Here is a 20,179-nt window from a genome sequence, read left to right as displayed (position 1 = left end):
CAAGAAAATATTCCCCACACCATGACACCACCACCACCAGCCTGAACCGTTGATACAAGGCAGGATGGATCCATGCTTTCATGTTGTTGATGCCAAATTCTGACCCTACCATCCGAATGTCGCAGCAGAAATCGAGACTCATCAGACCAGGCAACGTTTTTCCAATCTTCTACTTTCCAATTTCGATGAGCTTGTGCAAATTGTAGCCTCAGTTTCCTGTTCTTAGCTGAAAGGAGTGGCACCAGGTGTGGTCTTCTGCTGCTGTAGCCCATCTGCCTCAAAGTTCGACGTACTGTGCGTTCAGAGATGCTCTTCTGCCTACCTTTGTTGTAACGGGTGGCGATTTGAGTCACTGTTGCCTTTCTATCAGCGCGAACCAGTCTGCCCATTCTCCTCTGGCATCAACAAGGCATTTCCGCCCACAGAACTGCCGCTCACTGTTTTTTTTCTTTTTCGGACCATTCTCTGTAAACCCTAGAGATGGTTGTGCGTGAAAATCCCAGTAGATCAGCAGTTTCTGAAATACTCAGACCAGCCCTTCTGGCACCAACAACCATGCCACGTTCAAAGGCACTCAAATCACCTTTCTTCCCCATACTGCTGCTCGGTTTGAACTGCAGGAGATTGTCTTGACCATGTCTATATGCCTAAATGCACTGAGTTGCCGCCATGTGATTGGCTGATTAGAAATTAAGTGTTAACGAGCAGTTGGACAGGTGTACCTAATAAAGTGGCCGGTGCGTGTATATGCCCCATAGAAGTCTATGGGAACATTTAAAATACCTGTTGAGTACTTGTTGCATATGGTTGTGCACTGTATGCTGCCCTATATACATGCAGTATCCAAGGAGACCAGAACCAGTGGGAGGTGCATTCTTTCAGCCAGCCAAGAGTCAACCATCTATCATTTGCCAGCCCACCATATTTTATACCGATACGGTATAGATACAGTGACATATACGGATAAAAACCGTCATGTATACAAAGATTTAGGCTACATTCACACTGCCGTTGTGGGGATGTATATACGGCAGCAAGTTTGTGTCCATTCACATGTACGTCCCCATAGACACCAATAGGTACTATGCAGTGATACTGCGGCACTGTACAAAGGGGAAAAGATAGAGCATGCTCTATCTTTCCCCATTCGTATGGTTGTGAGCCGTACATCACTTTGGAGAGGTGAGGGGTGAGCAGCTCTCCTCCCGCATGCTAGCCAGGTGAGCAAACGCCTGTGTAAATGAGGCCTTATAAAGCACAGAAATACAGGACTGGAGAAATCATACGTTTACAGTTCCTGGATGAAATTGGGGCCCTTTTATTTGCATTAGGGCTTATTCACATGGGCGTCTGCGGGGACGTACATGCGGCCGCAACTTTGCGGCCGCATGTACGTCCCCATAGACTGCAATAGCGGCGCGGCGCAGATGCGGTGCCACACATGTGTGGCACCGATCCGGCCCGCACACCGCAAAAAGATAGAGTATGCTCTATCTTTTGGCGTGTGTGCAGCCATGCGCCACTATTCTCTATGGAGGGAGGAGGGGCCGCCTCCTCTCCAGCACATGGCTGTGTGAATGTACCCTTAGACATCGTGACATTATGGTGACACATCTGCTACAATTCTGTGTGACTGGTTTATGTACACTATTCTATTATTCTGTCTGTCTCAATATAGAAAAAAGTTGACTATTTCTACGTATAGCGGGCCTGTTATTGTCTAAGGTGCTGTGAATTCTGTTGCATTGAAGATGAAGAATCAACCGTTCTTTGTCCCTCTCTCTTTTATTGAGGAGAACCATGTATAAAATGGAAGGGGGGAAGCATTCCTTCAGGGGATTAATTTTTGAAGTGACTCAGACACTTTGATCCTTTCCATCTGGAAGCTGGCTTGTTTTAGCTTGTTAGAATGAAGGCAGATTTCCATCTACCTCAGTTTGTTTTCCTTTAAAAAATGGAGACATGACCCATGGCCCTCACTTAACTTAGTGGTTGTTCATCCAGACTTGGAGCAATGGAATTCTTCTTCACTTAACTTTTTAATTATATTTCAGAAACAACTCACAACATATTCATTTTCTGGGGAAAGTAACTTTTATATATTTGTATGGTTTAATATTTACCGTAATCCCTTGTAATTTAGAATTCACTTCTTTAACATTCGTCAATATAATAAGTCTATTGCAGATGTTTTGCATATTTTTTTTTTCTTATGGCCTCATGCTGACGGCCGTGTGCTTCACCCGGGCCTGAATCTAGGTTAATGACACTGCCGGCTGGAGAAGGGGGGTAAATGAGCGGTGTTCACCCCGAGCCGGACCATAGGAAACCAGGTGGCCACACCGCAAAATAAGTCAAAAATAGCACCTGCTCTATATTTGATGTTTTAATACATCTTTATGGGGTTGTGATCTGGCCACACAATTTGGATTGTGTACATGGGGCCATACAGTGTTGGAACCTGAACCTTATTGTGTAATGGGAGATGCCATTAATGTTTCACAAATCTCCTCAATGGAGATCCCCTAAATGTCTAACATGCAGATTAGTTCCAGCTTCACTGGTTACTACAGAGAGGTATCTATTCTATATCTGTCTGTATCCCATTGACCATAAGAGGGCTTCACAAAATGGTCACATACTTAATGCAGCAGGTGGATAATTGACAGTAGCAGGCCAATTTCTCCAAGTTAATCAGTTCCTCATCACCATACGAATATGTATCTTTTGTAGCAAAAGTTGCTATTAAAGGGGAGATTTTTCTATGTAATGTAAAACCAGAAGTTTTTCTAGGTGCAATGGTTCAAGAGATATAACCTTTAGAAGAGGGGTACAGTCTTGATGATTATATACCTTGTATCTGCATGGGATATGTGTAAACACAGAATATATGGCCATTTGACTATATTTCATGCTTTAATACAACACTACCCTTTACTACGTACCCTTCACTGCATGCATTTGATTTTTGCATTTTTCTTTTAGGCGGTTCACCACCGAGAATAATAATTTTTGATTTATTTTTTTATTAGGTATTTTGAGATGGAGCAATAGATAATGTTTATTATTGTGTTTATTTTTATTTTTATTCTAGGGAAAGAGGGTTGTTTTGAACATATTGTAACATATTTTAATTTTAAGTACCATATATACTCAAGTATAAGCCGACCCAAGTATAAGCCGAGACCCCTAATTTCAACACAAAAAACGGGGAAAACCTATTGACTCAAGTATAAGCCGAGGGTGGAAAATTCATTGGTCACGACCTCCCAGTATATAGCCAGCAACACCCCTGTAGTGTGTAGCCTGCCAGCCCCCTGTAGTGTATAGCCTGCCAGCCCCCTCTAGTATACAGCCTTCCCAACCCCTGTAACATATAGCCTGCTCAGTCCGTCTCCGGTGCTGCCACGGATCCTTCGGTCCTCTTCGGATTCTTCTGCTCATCTTCGGGTCTTCGCCCTCGGCCGGCACACAGAATGACGTCAGCTGTTTGCCGACGTCATTGTTTGTGACCCACCGGCATCGTGAGGGGACCCGGAGCGGAAAAACCCGAAGAGGATCCGGAGGACCCGCGGCGGCACCGGAGCATCGAATCAAGCAAAGGACCTACGGGTGACGTCGAAAGGGTGAGTTTTGACTATTTTTTTTTTTCTTGACTCGAGTAAAAGCCGAGTTAGGGTTTTTGAGAACAAATTTTGTGCTGAAAAACTAGGCTTATACTCGAATATATATGGTACTTTATTTTTAGAATTTTTTTTTATTTTTAGGGTACTTGAACCCTAGTGGTTCTCACCTTTGATCTACTACGGATCCTGATATGACAACCATGGACTCTGTAAGAGTCCCAATTGTCATAGCAACTGATTGGTGTTCAAAGATAACAATATGGGGGGTACTGACCAATTCCTAACTGGTGGCGATCATTTGTAGCCATTATTTAAGTACTGCAATCGTGTTTGACCGCAGCACTTAAACATTTAACACCCACAATTGCCAGCAATCAAATAAAATTGCACAAACTTTATTTATTGCAGACAGGAATAGAGCAGATGATACTTGTAAATTTTGTAATATACTTCATTGAGTACAATACCTTCATTTTTCATAATTTTTGAAATGTCTGGATAATGTATTTTAGTGTCATACGTCGTTTTTTTCGTATTTTCAGAATCAACTATAAATTTTAAATATATTACATCAAAAACCCCCTATATTATCAACCCATTTTCAAATCTGCACCGCTCAAACGATCAGAAACAGCTTTTAGGAAGATTGTTACCCCTTGAGATCTTCATAGTAATAAAATCAAATTACAGGCGCACAGGGAAGGAGCACCCTGCAGCTGCCTGGATTTTGGTTTCCTCATTCGCCCCTTTTGCAGGGTATAATATTTTAGCTTTTTCATTATTGGGGCCATGTGGCGGCTTTTTTTTTTTTTTTGCAGGATGAGATGGTTTTTCCAGTTTTACCATTTAGGGGTTGCATCACCTATTGTTGAAAATTTAGGAACTTTCTTTTTAGTGCAGGAGTAGAAAAACATCAACTGGATTTTTTCCTTTTTTATTTTTTTGATGTTCACCGTATAGCCTAATAATCATGTCATCTTTATTCTATGGGTCAGTACGATTAAGGGATACCATAATTAGATATTTTTTGTTACATTTGACTAAATTTGCCAAATAAAACCATAATTTGGGGAAAAATATATCATTTTTGCATTGCCGTCTTCCAAGTGGCATTTCATTTTTTTACTTTTTTGGCTGCAGAGCTGGTTGATGGCTTGTTTTTTGTGTGACATGTTGTACTTTGCAACAGTATTATTCTGGAGTACGTATGTTTTTTTGATCATCTTTTATGCAGAGCGTGAAACTGTTAAAGAACATCTACCATTCAAATCCATCATGATAAGCCAGGGACACTTACTCACAGATCCAGGCACCATAACTGTGGTTATCTTCTTATATTTGTTACCCATGGCCTCCCTCCTTCTAAAATAAACTATTACAATTATGCAAATGAGTCTGGTGGATGTTTTTTGGGGGGGCCCCAGTGCTGAAGTTTCACAGGCTGTTTACAATGAGCTGGAGATGTCTCCTCCCTGATTTCTTCCTCCTCCCTTTGCCTCTGTAATCTAGCAGCAGCAGGAAATGCAGGAGGAAGGGAGACCTGCTCTGCCCATTGTAACAACCATTGTGAAAAGATGTCACTGAGGTGAATTGGAAAACCCCTCCAGAACCTCCCAGGCTCATTAGCATAATTGTAAAAGTTTATTTTAGAAGGAAGGAGGCCATGTATAACAAATATAGGAAGTTTACCACAATCACAATGCCTGGATCTATGAGTAAGTGTTCCTAGTTTATCATGCTTTATTTTGATGGTAGATTTTCTTTAAAGTTAAATTGGCATGCGGTGCAGGCAACTGATGGAGACTGAGTTTAAGATTATCCTATCCTTGAGAAATTTTTAAAATAACCGGTCATGTTATTTTTCCTTCCCTAAAATCAGCATATGGTAGGAATAAAGCTGAGTTCAGTGAGATTTACACTCACCGGCCACTTTATTAGGTACACCTGTCCAACTGCTTGTTAACACTTAATGTACTGAGTTGCCGCCATGTGATTGGCTGATTAGAAATTTAGGCATGTAGACGTGGTCAAGACAATCTCCTGCAGTTCAAACCGAGCATCAGTATGGGGAAGAATGGTGATTTGAGTGCCTTTTAACGTGGCATGGTTGATGGTGCCAGAAGGGCTGGTCTGAGTATTTCAGAAACTGCTGATCTACTGGGATTTTCACGCACAACCATCTCTAGGGTTTACAGAGAATGGTCCGAAAAAGAAAAAACATCCAGTGAGCGGCAGTTCTGTGGGCGCAAATGCCTTGTTGATGCCAGAGGTCAGAGGAGAATGGGCAGACTGGTTCGAGCTGATAGAAAGGCAACAGTGACTCAAATCGCCACCCGTTACAACCAAGGTAGGCAGAAGAGCATCTCTGAACGCACAGTACGTTGAACTTTGAGGCAGATGGGCTACAGCAGCAGAAGACCACACCTGGTGCCACTCCTTTCAGCTAAGAACAGGAAACTGAGGCTACAATTTGCACAAGCTCATCGAAATTGGACAGTAGAAGATTGGAAAAACGTTGCCTGGTCTGATGAGTCTCGATTTCTGCTGCGACATTCGGATGGTAGGGTCAGAATTTGGCGTCAACAACATGAAAGCATGGATCTATCCTGCCTTGTATCAACGGTTCAGGCTGGTGGTGGTGGTGTCATGGTGTGGGGAATATTTTCTTGGCACTCTTTGGGCCCCTTGGTACCAATTGAGCATCGTTGCAACGCCACAGCCTACCTGAGTATTGTTGCTGACCATGTCCATCCCTTTATGACCACAATGTACCCAACATCTGATGGCTACTTTCAGCAGGATAATGCCCCATGTCATAAAGCTGGAATCATCTCAGACTGGTTTCTTGAACATGACAATGAGTTCACTGTACTCAAATGGCCTCCACAGTCACCAGATCTCAATCCAATAGAGCATCTTTGGGATGTGGTGGAACAGGAGATTCGCATCATGGATGTGCAGCCGACAAATCTGCGGCAACTGTGTGATGCCATCATGTCAATATGGACCAAAATCTCTGAGGAATGTTTCCAGCACCTTGTTGAATCTATGCCATGAAGAATTGAGGCAGTTCTGAAGGCAAAAGGGGGTCCAACCCGTTACTAGCATGGTGTACCTAATAAAGTGGCCGGTGAGTGTAGTTTTGCATGATTTGGGGTAAAGTCTGGAGAATGGTAGTGTGTGTGCAGGGTCATCAGGACTTCTAATTTCACTTGGAGTAAAGCCTAAATTTACTGTGCTTTTGCTGCAGATGTGAGGTATACACATGCATTTACAGTCTGTTTAACTTAAGAACACAATGAAACTTTGTTTTACTTTTTTTTTCTACATCTTTGTGCCATGTTTGTATAAAATGCAGATAACTGTGCAGAGGTGACCTTATTCTTTAAAATTGCAACATACTAATTGTTAAAGGGAATTTGTCATCGGGAGCCCGTTTTCTGGCTCCCCCATGTCCTCACGTGCACATTGCCAAAGAGTTTTTATAGTAAAAGTGTCTTTTTCCAAGAAACAGATAAGTCAGATCAAAGTTTACCTTTCTGAATGCACAGCTTTGTCTCTAGTCCCATGGGAGTGGCCAGTGAGGAGTGGGGCAGACATGTATAATGTCTGGGGGGGTGGCTTAATTTGAAATCAATGCAAGAATGGAGAAGTTTCCCGAGGGTTGGGGGGGGGACTATTCCTCAAGCGGCACCCCCATGGGACTAGGGACAAAGATCTGCATATAGAAAAGTAAACTTTGAACTTGACTATCATTTTTTTTCGGAAAAAGCCATTTATTTTTAAATCAAATAATTTTTATTTGATTTTTATAAACGCAAATAAACCATTGGTCACGCATTACAGCTCTATTGACAAGGTTACATGTAGGAAATAGTCACCGTATTACACTTTTTTTTTACAAACAACCTTAATTTATTTTCAATAAAAACTGTATCAAGAAAATTCTGACAGTATTTGGATCAATGTTTTACAAGGAATCACAATGACCAAGAAACCCCCCCAGCCCCCCTCCCACCCCAGAGTCAGCTCCCGAGGACTAGGCTAGTATGCCCAGAGGCACTTCGTTCCAAGTTCCCACTTATGTGGCTAAAGACAGTTGGTATTGCAGACTCGCTCTGAGTTGGAGCAAGGATTGTGATGGCAGTCCTGGTACATCCATCCATTTCCCCCATATTTTTTCAAATTTGGCTATAGAATACTCGCCTATATAGAATACTCGCCTCTTCAACCCCACACCTGGGGCAGGATGAGTCCCCACGGACGCCTATTTTACATAACAATTGTGGCGACCTATAAGCTCTATGCAGCATGAGTAAATGTGACATTCTGTAAGGCTCACTTGAAGACAGAGTTGGTACAATCTCCAGGCAGTCAGACCACTGTTCATCTAGAATAGGTCCAATATCTCTCTCCCACTTAGCCCGGCATTTCACTGGAATATTTTCCAATTTTTTGTTTAATAATACTGTGTTATAGAAGGAAATTAACCCTTTAGTAGAAGTAGATAACAAAGCCCTATTCAGAGCCCTACTGTAATTGGCGTCAATCTGTGTTGGGTGTCATAGGCATGGCTTAGTTGCAGATATTGAAAGAACCAGGAGCGGGGGAGCTCATAGGTGTACTAAGGTCCTCAAATGTTTTGCACACCCCATCGGTACATAAATCCTCCAAAGTAAGGATCCCCTTTTCCTCCCAGGGAGAGAATCCTTCCAATCTAAAAATCTCTGGCAAAGCCGGGTTTCTCCATAAAGGATTATTAGGAGTGAATTTGGCTGTACCAAAAATGTCCTTCACCTTACACCATACCTTCCACATAAGTAACACCGTTGGTTTCCTACTAAGTGGTCTCACTCCAAATTCCGCTTCCAAGGCATGTACAGGGGTTGGGAACCCCGTCCATCCTTTAATTAGACTGCCCGCAGCGTTAACCTCCTCTTTCTTACCCCACCCTACAAAATGCTGGACCTGAGAAGCCAAAAAGTATAACCAGGGATTAGGGATCGCTAGGCCCCCTTCCATTTTGCCTCTTTGTAGCGTTTCCACACTGATACGTGCTTGTTGACTCTTCCATATTAGCTTGCGAAACATCCCTTGTATCCTATGAATGTAGGTCTGTGCTATCCATATTGGAGCGTTATGTAGGACATACAAGAGCTGCGGCATCAGAACCATCTTAATCAGGTTTCCTCTTCCTACTGGTGACAAAGGGAGTTTACACCATGTGTTAATTTTGGCCATTGAGCGGGAGAGTAAGAGTTCTAGGTTACCACCACTCCCAGATATTTAATTTTTGATGCCAACTGTATAGGACCTATGGTCACCCGGAATAGGATCCAGGGGTAGTAACACTGACTTGTCCCAGTTGATGTGGAACCCTGAGTATTTTCCAAAATTCCCAAGGATACTCATTACCTCAGTTAGAGAACTGTCTGTGTCGCCTAAATATACTAAAAGGTCAGCCATTTTTACTATAAGAACTCTTTGGCAATGTGTACACTATTCTCTATGGGGACATGGGGGAGCCTGATGACTGGTTCACTTTAATGACTTGTATGCACTAAATAAGACCTTTGTGGGAAAAGTTCTAACCTTTATGTATGACTAATTTCTTTGAAAAATATATACATTTTTTTGTGAAGAATGACCGTTCTCTCCCCATATAAACACTTAAAGGACATTTACCACCAGGATGAAGTATTTTAAACCAAGCACTGGTATGGTATGTACCCCCTATGGCAGGATCTGCTCTTATTTAAGCGTCCTGTCTTTGTTTAAAAAAAAATAATAATAATAATTTCAGAATTATTCAAATGAGCATGGAGCCCCTCAGACTCATCAGCATATTTTTAAAATCCTTTTTTGTTAAAACCAGGGTATAAGAGCGGAACCTGCCAAAGGGAACACACACCAATATGCCAGTGTGCTTATTTTACAATCCTTCATCCTAGTGGTACATGTCCTCTAAACACTGCAACCAATTACAGGAGACAGTTGTCAATGACATTAGCTGTTTGTTATGGTTTTTTTGCTGGCTATAGAATAAACTTAACCATTTTTTTAAAGCTATATTCTTGTTGCATCATTTTTTACATGCCTACCCATTACTTTAGCAGTGTACTGTATAAATGCTAGTATTATATCAATAAAAATGAGTTAAGAAAAAAAAAGAGTTCTGTTAGAGGCATGTTTCAATATTTATCTTTTATACTGGGAGAGTACCTTGTATTTGTAAATAAGAAAAATAGGGGGAAAAACTCATTGGAACAACAGAAAACCTACAGAAACGAAAGAGAAAATGGCAGAATAACAGTATAATCAAAATAAATCCAAACAAGTAATGGGGGAACACTGGCACCATATTAGAGGGCACAGTTTACCAATTGGAATGCAAAAAAACTTTCTGCTATCAGATGTACAATATCACAGAAAACTGCAACAACAACAACAATAGTGAATGTACCCTGTAATGCACAGGTATTTGACATGTTGTCCGTGGTGCTGAGCACAGACCTGTAAGCTGGATCTGGATAACAACATCATTGCTTTACAATATTGTGTACAGTGAAAACTATAAATCTGCCATATGGTCCCTAGTATGCAAAGGTTTAGATATTTTTATGTATATATTTATCATTTGCATCTTGGACAGTTTAAAAGTAACTAATCCTTTTGAAGCTATTTTTTTTTAATTTGAGAAATGTGAGAAATGTGTAGTGCAGGAGATAAAAGTACACGTTATTCTGCTCCTTCTTTCTCATGTATTGAGTAGTGCCTCTGAAAACCTTCTGACTTCACACCACAGAGAGATAAGGAAGAAAGGCAGGGAGCAGTAAGGACATATGAACATATTTCTTTGTAATATACTTTAATAAAGATTATTCTCATCATCTGCACTATTTATTATGTACTTATGTATGCTCTTTTCTTTAAGGCGTATTGTGCAGCTATTCCATACATAAGAAAGTTTCTGTTCTGGTAATTTATAGGATTAAGACATAATTTGATCTTTGATTATATAAATTGTTCTATTTTTAGAAGCCATAGTACTGATCTAGGGTGAAACTGAAGTGAGGGACTGCTCATGTTCATCTTCTGTAAAATTCATGAAATAAATAATATTTTATGGGAGGCCAGTATGTTATAGTGAATTTCATATAGATCTTAGAAAATATTCTCTTTTACATTAAATGAGAAAACATGATATTAAGCTTGGAAAATATGTAAGTTTGTCACCTATTCACTGAAGAAAAAATATTAGCCATAAAAAATGTAAATTATAAATTTTACTGCCCTAAGAAAAGTTTTTGTTTGCTTGAGGGCCACCTATTGAATATCTGTGAAACCAACTAGATTTGACTGTTGCTGGTCAAGAATAGTCTGTCATGTCATGTTATGTCATGCCCTATGTCACAACTACAGACAGTAAATCATAATTTGCATATTACATATAAATGATATGGTGGATCCAGAAGGTCCCCCTGTTATAAATAGCTCTATTGTTTCCTTAATATCACGTTGCCTTCATGTGGAGCATGTTTTGTTCTTTTTTTTTCTTCAAAAGGTCAGTTTTCAGTTTTTCCTCATAAAAATCAATACAACCAAATGCATTCATTTTTAATTTTCTGATTGTAGTTTTTTCCCATGATTGTTTGGGCTGACATCTTTTCTGTATGTCCTTGAACAGACTACTTTATAACCAGGCTTTGTTCTGAGTAGCAGGTTCTAAGAGGTGAAGGATTTATTGCTACATTTTAATGTCTGTATTACAACTGCCCATAGTCACAGTGATTTCATGGTACTAAATCCTATAGTTGTATAGTTAGTCATTAGTTCTCCATATCACTAACTTTTCAGATTTCCTGAAACTAAAGGAAAAATCTATTTTTTTCCCTTGAGGCAGGGGAATATCTCAGCCTATTGTACTGACATTTCTTGCCATGGCCTTTGCAGTATTGGAATTCATGTGTAGTCCAAACTCCTAAAGGGTTTCTAACCAGGGGGCCCAGCTCCTCATAAAGAACTCTTTCAGTTGTCACTTAATTGAACTTTTCTTTTGGGCTTCATATTCGTAAGGGTCAGAATAGGGCATTTCACTGTGTCTCAGAAAAAAAATAACTGAAAAGGGGGTCTGTGCTCCTGAAAGTCATAATGATGAAGTTTTAGCCTCTCCTACCTGAATAGATGTACAGCTGTTTGGACTGTGTGACTGTGAGAGAACAGGATGAGGTGTGAGCTGACTCCATTTGGGGGAGCTGTCAGGCAATCTGTTTTCTACATTGCAAGTCTAATTAGCTTAACTTTAAACGTTGATTTTAGAAGGAAGAACACTATAGATATCAAAAAGATTACCACAGTCACTGTGCCTGGATCCATGAGTGACTCCTCATGCACACTAACATATGCTCGCCATAGCCCGAGCAAGCTGACAGCCGGGTACTTTTCTTGATTGAAAGCAAAGAGCCCACCTTGGTCATGGTTCGGTGAGAAACTAGGGCTTATTTACTAAGGGTAGCAGATCGCACTTTCGACAGTCTGTATTTAATCTGTATTTAACAGATGTCTGTGCAGGGATTGTGTTGCACGCAATCAGATTTTGGTGCAGCTGCACTGGATTTCATGCAACAGAAATCGGTGGGGCTGGACGATTCGACTGATTCGGACTGAGCGCGGGTTTTAACTTTCAAATTGTGTCACATGACAATGCACTTAAATGAACCAGATAGAAAGTGAACTCCTGCGGACCTGAGCAGGGAAGCAACACATGCAGGATATTGGGCGCACAATCTTAATGAATTTCGGCAGAGTGCATTATTATCGGAAAATGCACTCGGAGAACTCTCTGGACCGGGTAAGTGAAGCAGGGGTCATAGACCTCTATGCAGGACGCGATGTGGCTGCAAATTGCGCAAAGTGTGGGCGTGTGCACAGGGCCTTAGTGTCCCTGGCTTATCAGCTTGACTTAGATGGTAGATGGTGGAGAACATGATGGAGTTTTGCTGCAAATTACGACAGAATTCTGGCACGGTTTTCAGTGTATCTCCCCAATGTTTGCTATACGTCTTTGACATATTACTCCACAACAAAATTTTTGTAACTTTTTGATTCGCTATTATGTATATGTTGTGCAACCCCAGTGGAAATCAGCAACATATTAACTATTGTTTTATGGTCTTTTCTTGTCTTCCAGCCAGAAGATATTGCTTCCAGCTCTCACACCTTTAAGCAGAAATATTTCAGGAAGTCAAAGCCTTGTTCAGTTTGCAAGCAGCTTGTGAGTGACCAGGGAATATCATGCCGAGGTATCGGGTTACTTATCAGTATATTATTAAATTTTTTGGATTGAACCATTGATCTTTTGTGTGCATAGACCTGTATGTTACAAATGATTGAACAGATCTGTTAATGAAACACAATGCAAAAGTAGTGAACAGACTTGTATGCATGTGAAATTGTGCAGAATATTCAATAAACAAGTGAAGAATCTAAGTATAACTCTCCTGGGACAACAACTTCACTATGGAGTTGGTGAATGTTCACCAGTATTAAATGTAATTATTTTATCTGATATTTGTTCTTATACAATAAATAGATACAATCAAAATGTAATAAAAGACATTGACCTCAAAGTTGTCAAAAGGTCTAAAATCTTTAAAATCTGCTAATGCTCTTTTTGTGCTCCGTTTCTTATAATTTTTATTATCCTTGCTTGCTGTTGGTCATTTAATTCATAATTAGAGATGAGCGAACATACTCGTCCGAGCTTGATACTCGTTCGAGCATTAGCGTACTCGAAACTGCTCGTTGCTCGGACGAATACTTCGCCCGCTCGAGAAAATGGCAGCTCCTGCCGTTTTGCTTTTTGGCGGCCAGAAACGGAGCCAATCACAAGCCAGGAGACTCTGCACTCCACCCAGCATGACGTGGTACCCTTACACGTCGATAGCAGTGGTTGGCTGGCCAGATCAGGTGACCCTGGAATAGACTAGCCCCTGCCTGCGCTGCTCGGATCATTCTGTGTCTGGATGCCGCTAGGGAGAGAGCTGCTGCTAGTCAGGGAAAGCGTTAGGCTTTTCAATTAGAATAGTGTTAGGCAGGAGTGATTCTACAAGAACCCAACAGCCCTTCTTAGGGCTACAATAACGTTATACTTTTTTTTTTTTTATTTGCAGCTAGTACCATATTGTGAGGAATTTGCAGGGGGACTTGCTACCGTTGTGTTTAGCTCTTAGTGACACACATATCCACCTCAAACACCAAAGTGGGAAAATTTATTAGGGGTTTGATTTCAATTAGGCACATTCTGCCATTTACTTTTTATTTTACGTTTATTTTTTCATAACTCAGCGTCATCTCATCTGGCATAGCAGTGTGCTTTCATACTTGGCTAGAAAATAGCCATAGGAGAATCCAAACGGCTTACTTACGCCTACAATAGCGTTATATATATTTTATTTCTGGTTGATCTGCTGGTGGCTGTCCTTGCTGCAGTGCATCTACTACCAAATTGTGAGGAATTTGTAGTGAGACTTGCGACCTTTGTGTTTAGCACTTAGTGACGCACATATCCATCGCAAAGACCGAAGTGGGAAAATTTATTAGGGGTTTGATTTCAATTAGGCACAGTCTGCCAGTTTCTTTTTATTTTACGTTTATTTTTTTAATAACTCAGCGTCATCTCATCTGGCATAGCAGTGTGCTTTCATACTTGGCTAGAAAATAGCCATAGGAGAATCCAAACGGCTTACTTACGCCTACAATAGCGTTATATATATTTTATTTCTGGTTGATCTGCTGGTGGCTGTCCTTGCTGCAGTGCATCTACTACCAAATTGTGAGGAATTTGTAGTGAGACTTGCGACCGTTGTGTTTAGCGCTTAGTGACGCACATATCCATCGCAAAGACCGAAGTGGGAAAATTTATTAGGGGTTTGATTTCAATTAGGCACAGTCTGCCAGTTTCTTTTTTATTTTACGTTTATTTTTTTAATAACTCAGCGTCATCTCATCTGGCATAGCAGTGTGCTTTCATACTTGGCTAGAAAATAGCCATAGGAGAATCCAAACGGCTTACTTACGCCTACAATAGCGTTATATATATTTTATTTCTGGTTGATCTGCTGGTGGCTGTCCTTGCTGCAGTGCATCTACTACCAAATTGTGAGGAATTTGTAGTGAGACTTGCGACCTTTGTGTTTAGCGCTTAGTGACGCACATATCCATCGCAAAGACCGAAGTGGGAAAATTTATTAGGGGTTGGATTTCAATTAGGCACAGTCTGCCATTTCCTTTTTATTTTACGTTCATTTTTTCATAACTCAGCGTCATCTCATCTGGCATAGCAGTGTGCTTTCATACTTGGCTAGAAAATAGCCATAGCAATAGGATAGCATCGTTTGGTTTTAAAAACTAAAAAACACAAAAAAAAGTAAAAAAAAATTAAAGTTATAACTTTCATTTTCAAAATGTTTAACCCGAGGGCTAGGGGTAGAGGACGAGGGCGGGGACGTGGGCGTCCAACTACTGCAGGGGTCAGAGGCCGTGGTCCTGGGCGGGGTGAGACACCACCTGCTGATGAGGGAGCAGGGGAACGCCGCAGAGTTACACTCCCTAGGTTCATGTCTGAAGTTACTGGGACTCGTGGTAGAGCACTGTTGAGGCCAGAACAGTGCGAACAGGTGATGTCGTGGATTGCCGACAATGCTTCGAGCAATTTGTCCACCAGTCAGTCTTCCACGCAGTCCACCCATGTCACCGAAATCGGCACTCCTCCAGCTCCTGCACCTCGGCCTCCTCCCCCCCAGTCTGCCCCCTCCCAGGAAAATTTGGCATTTGAACCGGCATACTCTAAGGAACTGTTTTCTGGACCCTTCCCACAGTCACAAACCACTTGTCCGGTTGCTGCTGAGCAATTTTCCGATGCTCAGGTTTTCCACCAGTCGCAGTCTGTGGGTGATGATGACCTTCTTGACGTAGTGGAAGAAGTGTGTAAAGAGGTGTCCGACGATGAGGAGACACGGTTGTCAGACAGTGGTGAAGTTGTTGTTGTTGAAGTATCGGAGGAGGATGAGGAGGAAGAGGAGGAGAATGTTGGAGAATGTTGGCGAGACACGAGAGGGGACCATTGTTCAGTCCTTCACTGTTCAGCGTGTATGGGCAGAAGAAGAGGAGTTGGAGGAGTTGGAGGAGGAGGAAATGGACAGTCAGGCCAGTGAGGGGAGTGAATTCTTCCGCGTTGGTACTCTGGCGCATATGGCAGATTTCATGCTAGGCTGCCTATCCCGTGACCCTCGCGTTCAAAGAATTTATTCCAGCACCGATTACTGGGTATTCACTCTCCTGGACCCACGGTACAAGCAAAATCTCATCCCTGGAGAGGAAAGGAGTGTGAGAATGCATGAATACCAGCAGGCCCTGGTGCACAAGCTGAAACACTATTTCCCTTCTGACAGCGCTAGCGGCAGAGTGCGTAGTTCTGCGGGACAAGTAGCGAGGGAGAGTAGGCGAGCAGGCAGCTTGTCCAGCACTGGCAAGGGTACGCTTTACAAGGCTTTTGTCAGCTTTATGTCACCCCAGCAAGACACTGTCACCTGTCCCCAGTCTCGGCAGAGTAGGGCTGATCTTTACAGAAAGATGGTGAGGGAGTACGTAGCTGACCATACCATCGTCCTAAATGATCACACAGCTCCCTACAACTACTGGGTTTCAAAGCTGGACATGTGGCACGAACTGGCGCTGTACGCCTTGGAGGTTCTTGCCTGCCCTGCCGCTAGCGTGTTGTCCGAGCGGGTTTTCAGTGCAGCTGGTGGCATCATCACCGATAAGCGTACACGCCTGTTGACTGACAGCGCTGACAGGCTGACGCTTATTAAGATGAATAAAGCCTGGATTTCTCATAATTTCCAATCTCCACCAGGTGAAGGAAGCTCAACCTGAATAATTTATGCACTCCTCCTCCTCCTCATTTTCCTCCTTCTCCTCCTCTTTGTACACTAAAGCAGAGGAAACTGGCTATTTTTTGACAGGGCCCACTGGCTCTAGCTATAGTACTTTATGCATTTAATTTTTCTGGAGGGCCACCTACCCGGTCCTCTGTTTTAAACAATTTTTGGGAGTGCCACATACAGGCACTCAATCTATTCAATTTTTCTGGAGGGCCACCTACCTGCTCCTCTGGTTTGAAAACTTTTTTGGACTGCCACATACAGGCACTCAATCTATTTCATTTTTCTGGAGGGCCACCTACCTGCTTCTCTGGTTTGAAAACTTTTTTGGACTGCCACATACAGGCACTATCCAAATTAAATTGTCTCCATAGCAACCTCCACACGTTGTCTCCATTGCTACCTCCAAAAGTCGTCCATATAGCTGCCTCCATACATCGTCCCCTTTTCAAACGAGGTGTGTCAGGCAGAAATTTGGGTTGTTTTCATGGATTCCACATCAAAGTTGTTAACTTTGTCGCCACCCTGCTGTGTTATCCACAAAATATACTGGCAAACTTTTACCATTTACGGATATTATTTCAGCGCTTCTTGCGCATCTGTTTACATTCCCCTCACCCGCCATATCCCAAACTTATAAGAACGCTACTACACTTAACTTGGTGCAGGCTGGGACCGAGTCTGACCCTGGGGCTGGTTATATACTGCCGACGCAGAGGATTGCGGGGCCTACCTCGGTCCAGGTCTCAAAGGCCTACTATACCTCCTCCTCCTCCCACCCCTCCTCCACCTCCTCCGAATTACCATCCGTGGCCATGGCGCCATCAGTCGGTAGCTCTAGGCACAGCAGCAGTGCCGTCGCTAAGCGACAGCAGGCGGTGCTCAAACTGCTGAGCCTAGGCGATAAAAGGCACACCGCCCAAGAGCTATTACAGGGCATTCCACATCAAACTTGTTAACTTTGTCGCCACCCTGCTGTGTAATCCACAAAATATACTGGCAAACTTTTATCATTTACCGATATTATTTCAGCGCTTCTTGCTCATCTGTTTACATTCCCTCACCCGCCATATCCTACACTTATAAGAACGCTACTACACTTGATCTTATACAAAAGGTTCTTAGAAGTGCTGTTTGGGGAGTAGCCTAGAGACAGGGGCTTGGATTGGCGAAAGCTCGCCTGGCAGCGGAGCGCCAGCTCCATGCCAAGATCCAACTAACATAGTTTTAACTGCAGCACCTTTAATCTACTACTAGTTCACTGCCTCCATACATGGTCCCCTTATCAAACGAGCTGTGTCAGGCAGATTTTTGGGTTGTTTTCATGGCTTCCATGTTAACTTTGTCGCCACCCTGCTGTGTAATCCACAAAATATACTGGCAAACTTTTATCATGTACCGATATTATTTGAGCGCTTCTTGCTCACCTCCTTTGGTTCCTCTCTGCCACCCATTGGTTTGAAGCCTGAGTCCATTTAGGGTATGTCGCCATGCCACTCTCTAGCCTGCCGCTGCTGCCGCTGCCTCTGCATGCCGTCCCCTATAGTGTCAGGGTCAATTATTGGATGTTTTAGATGCTATCTAGCTTCATTCTGTCACTCTGTCATGGCCATGCTGTTGCCCATAATTTTGGCATAATGGTGCATTTAAGCAGCCTCAGAGGCATCCATGCATGCTGCCCCTGCTGTTTCCTGTCCATTTCTGTGGTGTTTCCATCCTTTTCTGAGGTTCCCAGGTGTTTGGCCAAGCTTCCCTGTGCAGAGCCTTGGTCCCCTTGAAAAATGCTCGAGTCTCCCATTGACTTCAATGGGGCTCGTTATTCGAGACGAGCACTCGAGCATCGGGAAAAGTTTGTCTCGAATAACGAGTACCCGAGCATTTTAGTGCTCGCTCATCTCTATTCATAATATTCAGCTGTTTCTGATAGATCTCTAACACTTTCAGGTTGTGACATCGGGGCAATGAAGTCATAACAGGACAGGATATTTGTCATTGAATGACCTGAAGCATGTGATGAGTCACATGCCTGTGACATCACTACTGGTCCTACATCCACTCTCATCAAGCCTCCTGTACTCTCTAGATGTTGTATACAGTTTCCCATTGCAGCCAGAAAGCAAAACATGCTTAACAGCTGCAGATAGCTAATTCTAGTAAATTGCAGAATTGCTTATTTATGCTTAGTGCAGAGATTTTATACTTTACTGTTGTACTTTAAACATCTAAAGACTCCTCCGCTTAAGGGAGAGGGGCTGAACTGTCCTAGACTTCCTTTATGAGGACACGTCTGGAATCTGCCAAACGTATTCTTACAAAGGAGGGCTGCAACAAGATATGCCAAAGTAAACTTGTTTCTTCTATTGCACAGCTAATAACTGAACTTTGAGAGTTATTAACATTAAATATAATATATAAATATTTCTATGCATTCATATTGCTTTTCTTTTCAGTGTGCAAGATTGTCTGTCACAAAACATGTGAAGGAAAGGTAAGCTTATTTATTTGCATAGCTTGACTTTGAAATGTCTTATTATACAACTCCATCCACATTTGAATAAAGTTTAAAGGGGGATTGCCATTTCCGCAAATAAATGTTGTTAGTTGAATAATCAATAGAATTTTTCAATATACTTTCTGTATCAATTCTGTTTTCTATATCTCTGCTTGCTGTCATTCTATTGAAAGTTTCTCTGTTTACTTCTAGTGGACAGAAATCTGGCCATGGTCACACAGGTGCACGGCTTGTTATATCACACAGCTCTGATTAATCTCTATAACACTAACCAGCCGTGCACCTGTGTGACCATGGTCAGAAAATATATATTGGACCACACTATACCTGTTGGATTACCCCCTATACGGGAATTGTGCTATGGTTTTACCATTTGTCACTCGGTATATATAAAGGCACTAGAAAGATAAAATACCATGCACTACTGCTAAATGATGTCTATTCAACATGTGTTTATTGGTTGCAAATTATATCAATATTGCCACATAAGATCATACATGGCTCATACATGAATATACAACTGTAACAATGTGGAAACCTGAATAAAGCCTGTATATTTTAAAATTTGGGCATGCACAAGATAGACTTGATAACTGGACGAACCAGACCAGGATAAGGATACACTATATAGCACATGAATCTTCAGCATAAAATGTGCCATATAGTGTATCCTAATCCTGGTCTGGTTCGTCCAGTTATCAAGTCTATCTTGTGCATGCCCAAATTTTAAAATATACAGGCTTTATTCAGGTTTCCACATTGTTACAGATGCATGTTCAGGTAAGATCTTATGCGGCAATATTGATATAATTTGCAACTAATTTGGTTTTTATATACTGTATATACTCGTGTATAAGCCGAGTTTTTCAGCACATATATCAGCTTATACATGAGTCAATACTTAAGTCAATGGGCTTAAAAAATAATAAACTTATATACTCATCCTCCGGTGGCCCCAATGTGCAGCGCTGCTCCCCCGATGTCCGCGCGGCTCGTCTTCTGGCTTCCCGGCTCCTCTTCTGTAAGATCGTGCTGGGCGCCGCCATTGTTCTCACGATGTGACAGAAGAGGAGCCGGGAAGCCAGAAGACGACCCGC

The 20,179-nt window shown here is 42.1% G+C and overlaps 1 protein-coding gene across 3 annotated transcripts in view; it reads left to right on the top strand.

Moving 5' to 3' along the window:
• Window positions 1-20,179, top strand: part of TNS3 (tensin 3) — a 200,270-nt gene that overhangs the window by 66,323 nt on the left and 113,768 nt on the right. For all 3 annotated transcript variants that reach the window (XM_072153124.1, XM_072153125.1, XM_072153126.1), the window contains exons 2-3: window positions 12,817-12,928; window positions 19,021-19,058. In XM_072153124.1, the coding sequence (XP_072009225.1) occupies window positions 12,817-12,928; window positions 19,021-19,058 (150 nt within the window). The remainder of the gene's footprint in view (window positions 1-12,816; window positions 12,929-19,020; window positions 19,059-20,179) is intronic.

The sequence above is a fragment of the Engystomops pustulosus genome, chromosome 5 (assembly GCF_040894005.1).
Source record: "Engystomops pustulosus chromosome 5, aEngPut4.maternal, whole genome shotgun sequence".
Lineage (NCBI taxonomy): Eukaryota > Metazoa > Chordata > Amphibia > Anura > Leptodactylidae > Engystomops > Engystomops pustulosus.
Note: the sequence above shows the minus strand (reverse complement) of the source record. Positions and strands in the feature narration are given on the sequence as shown.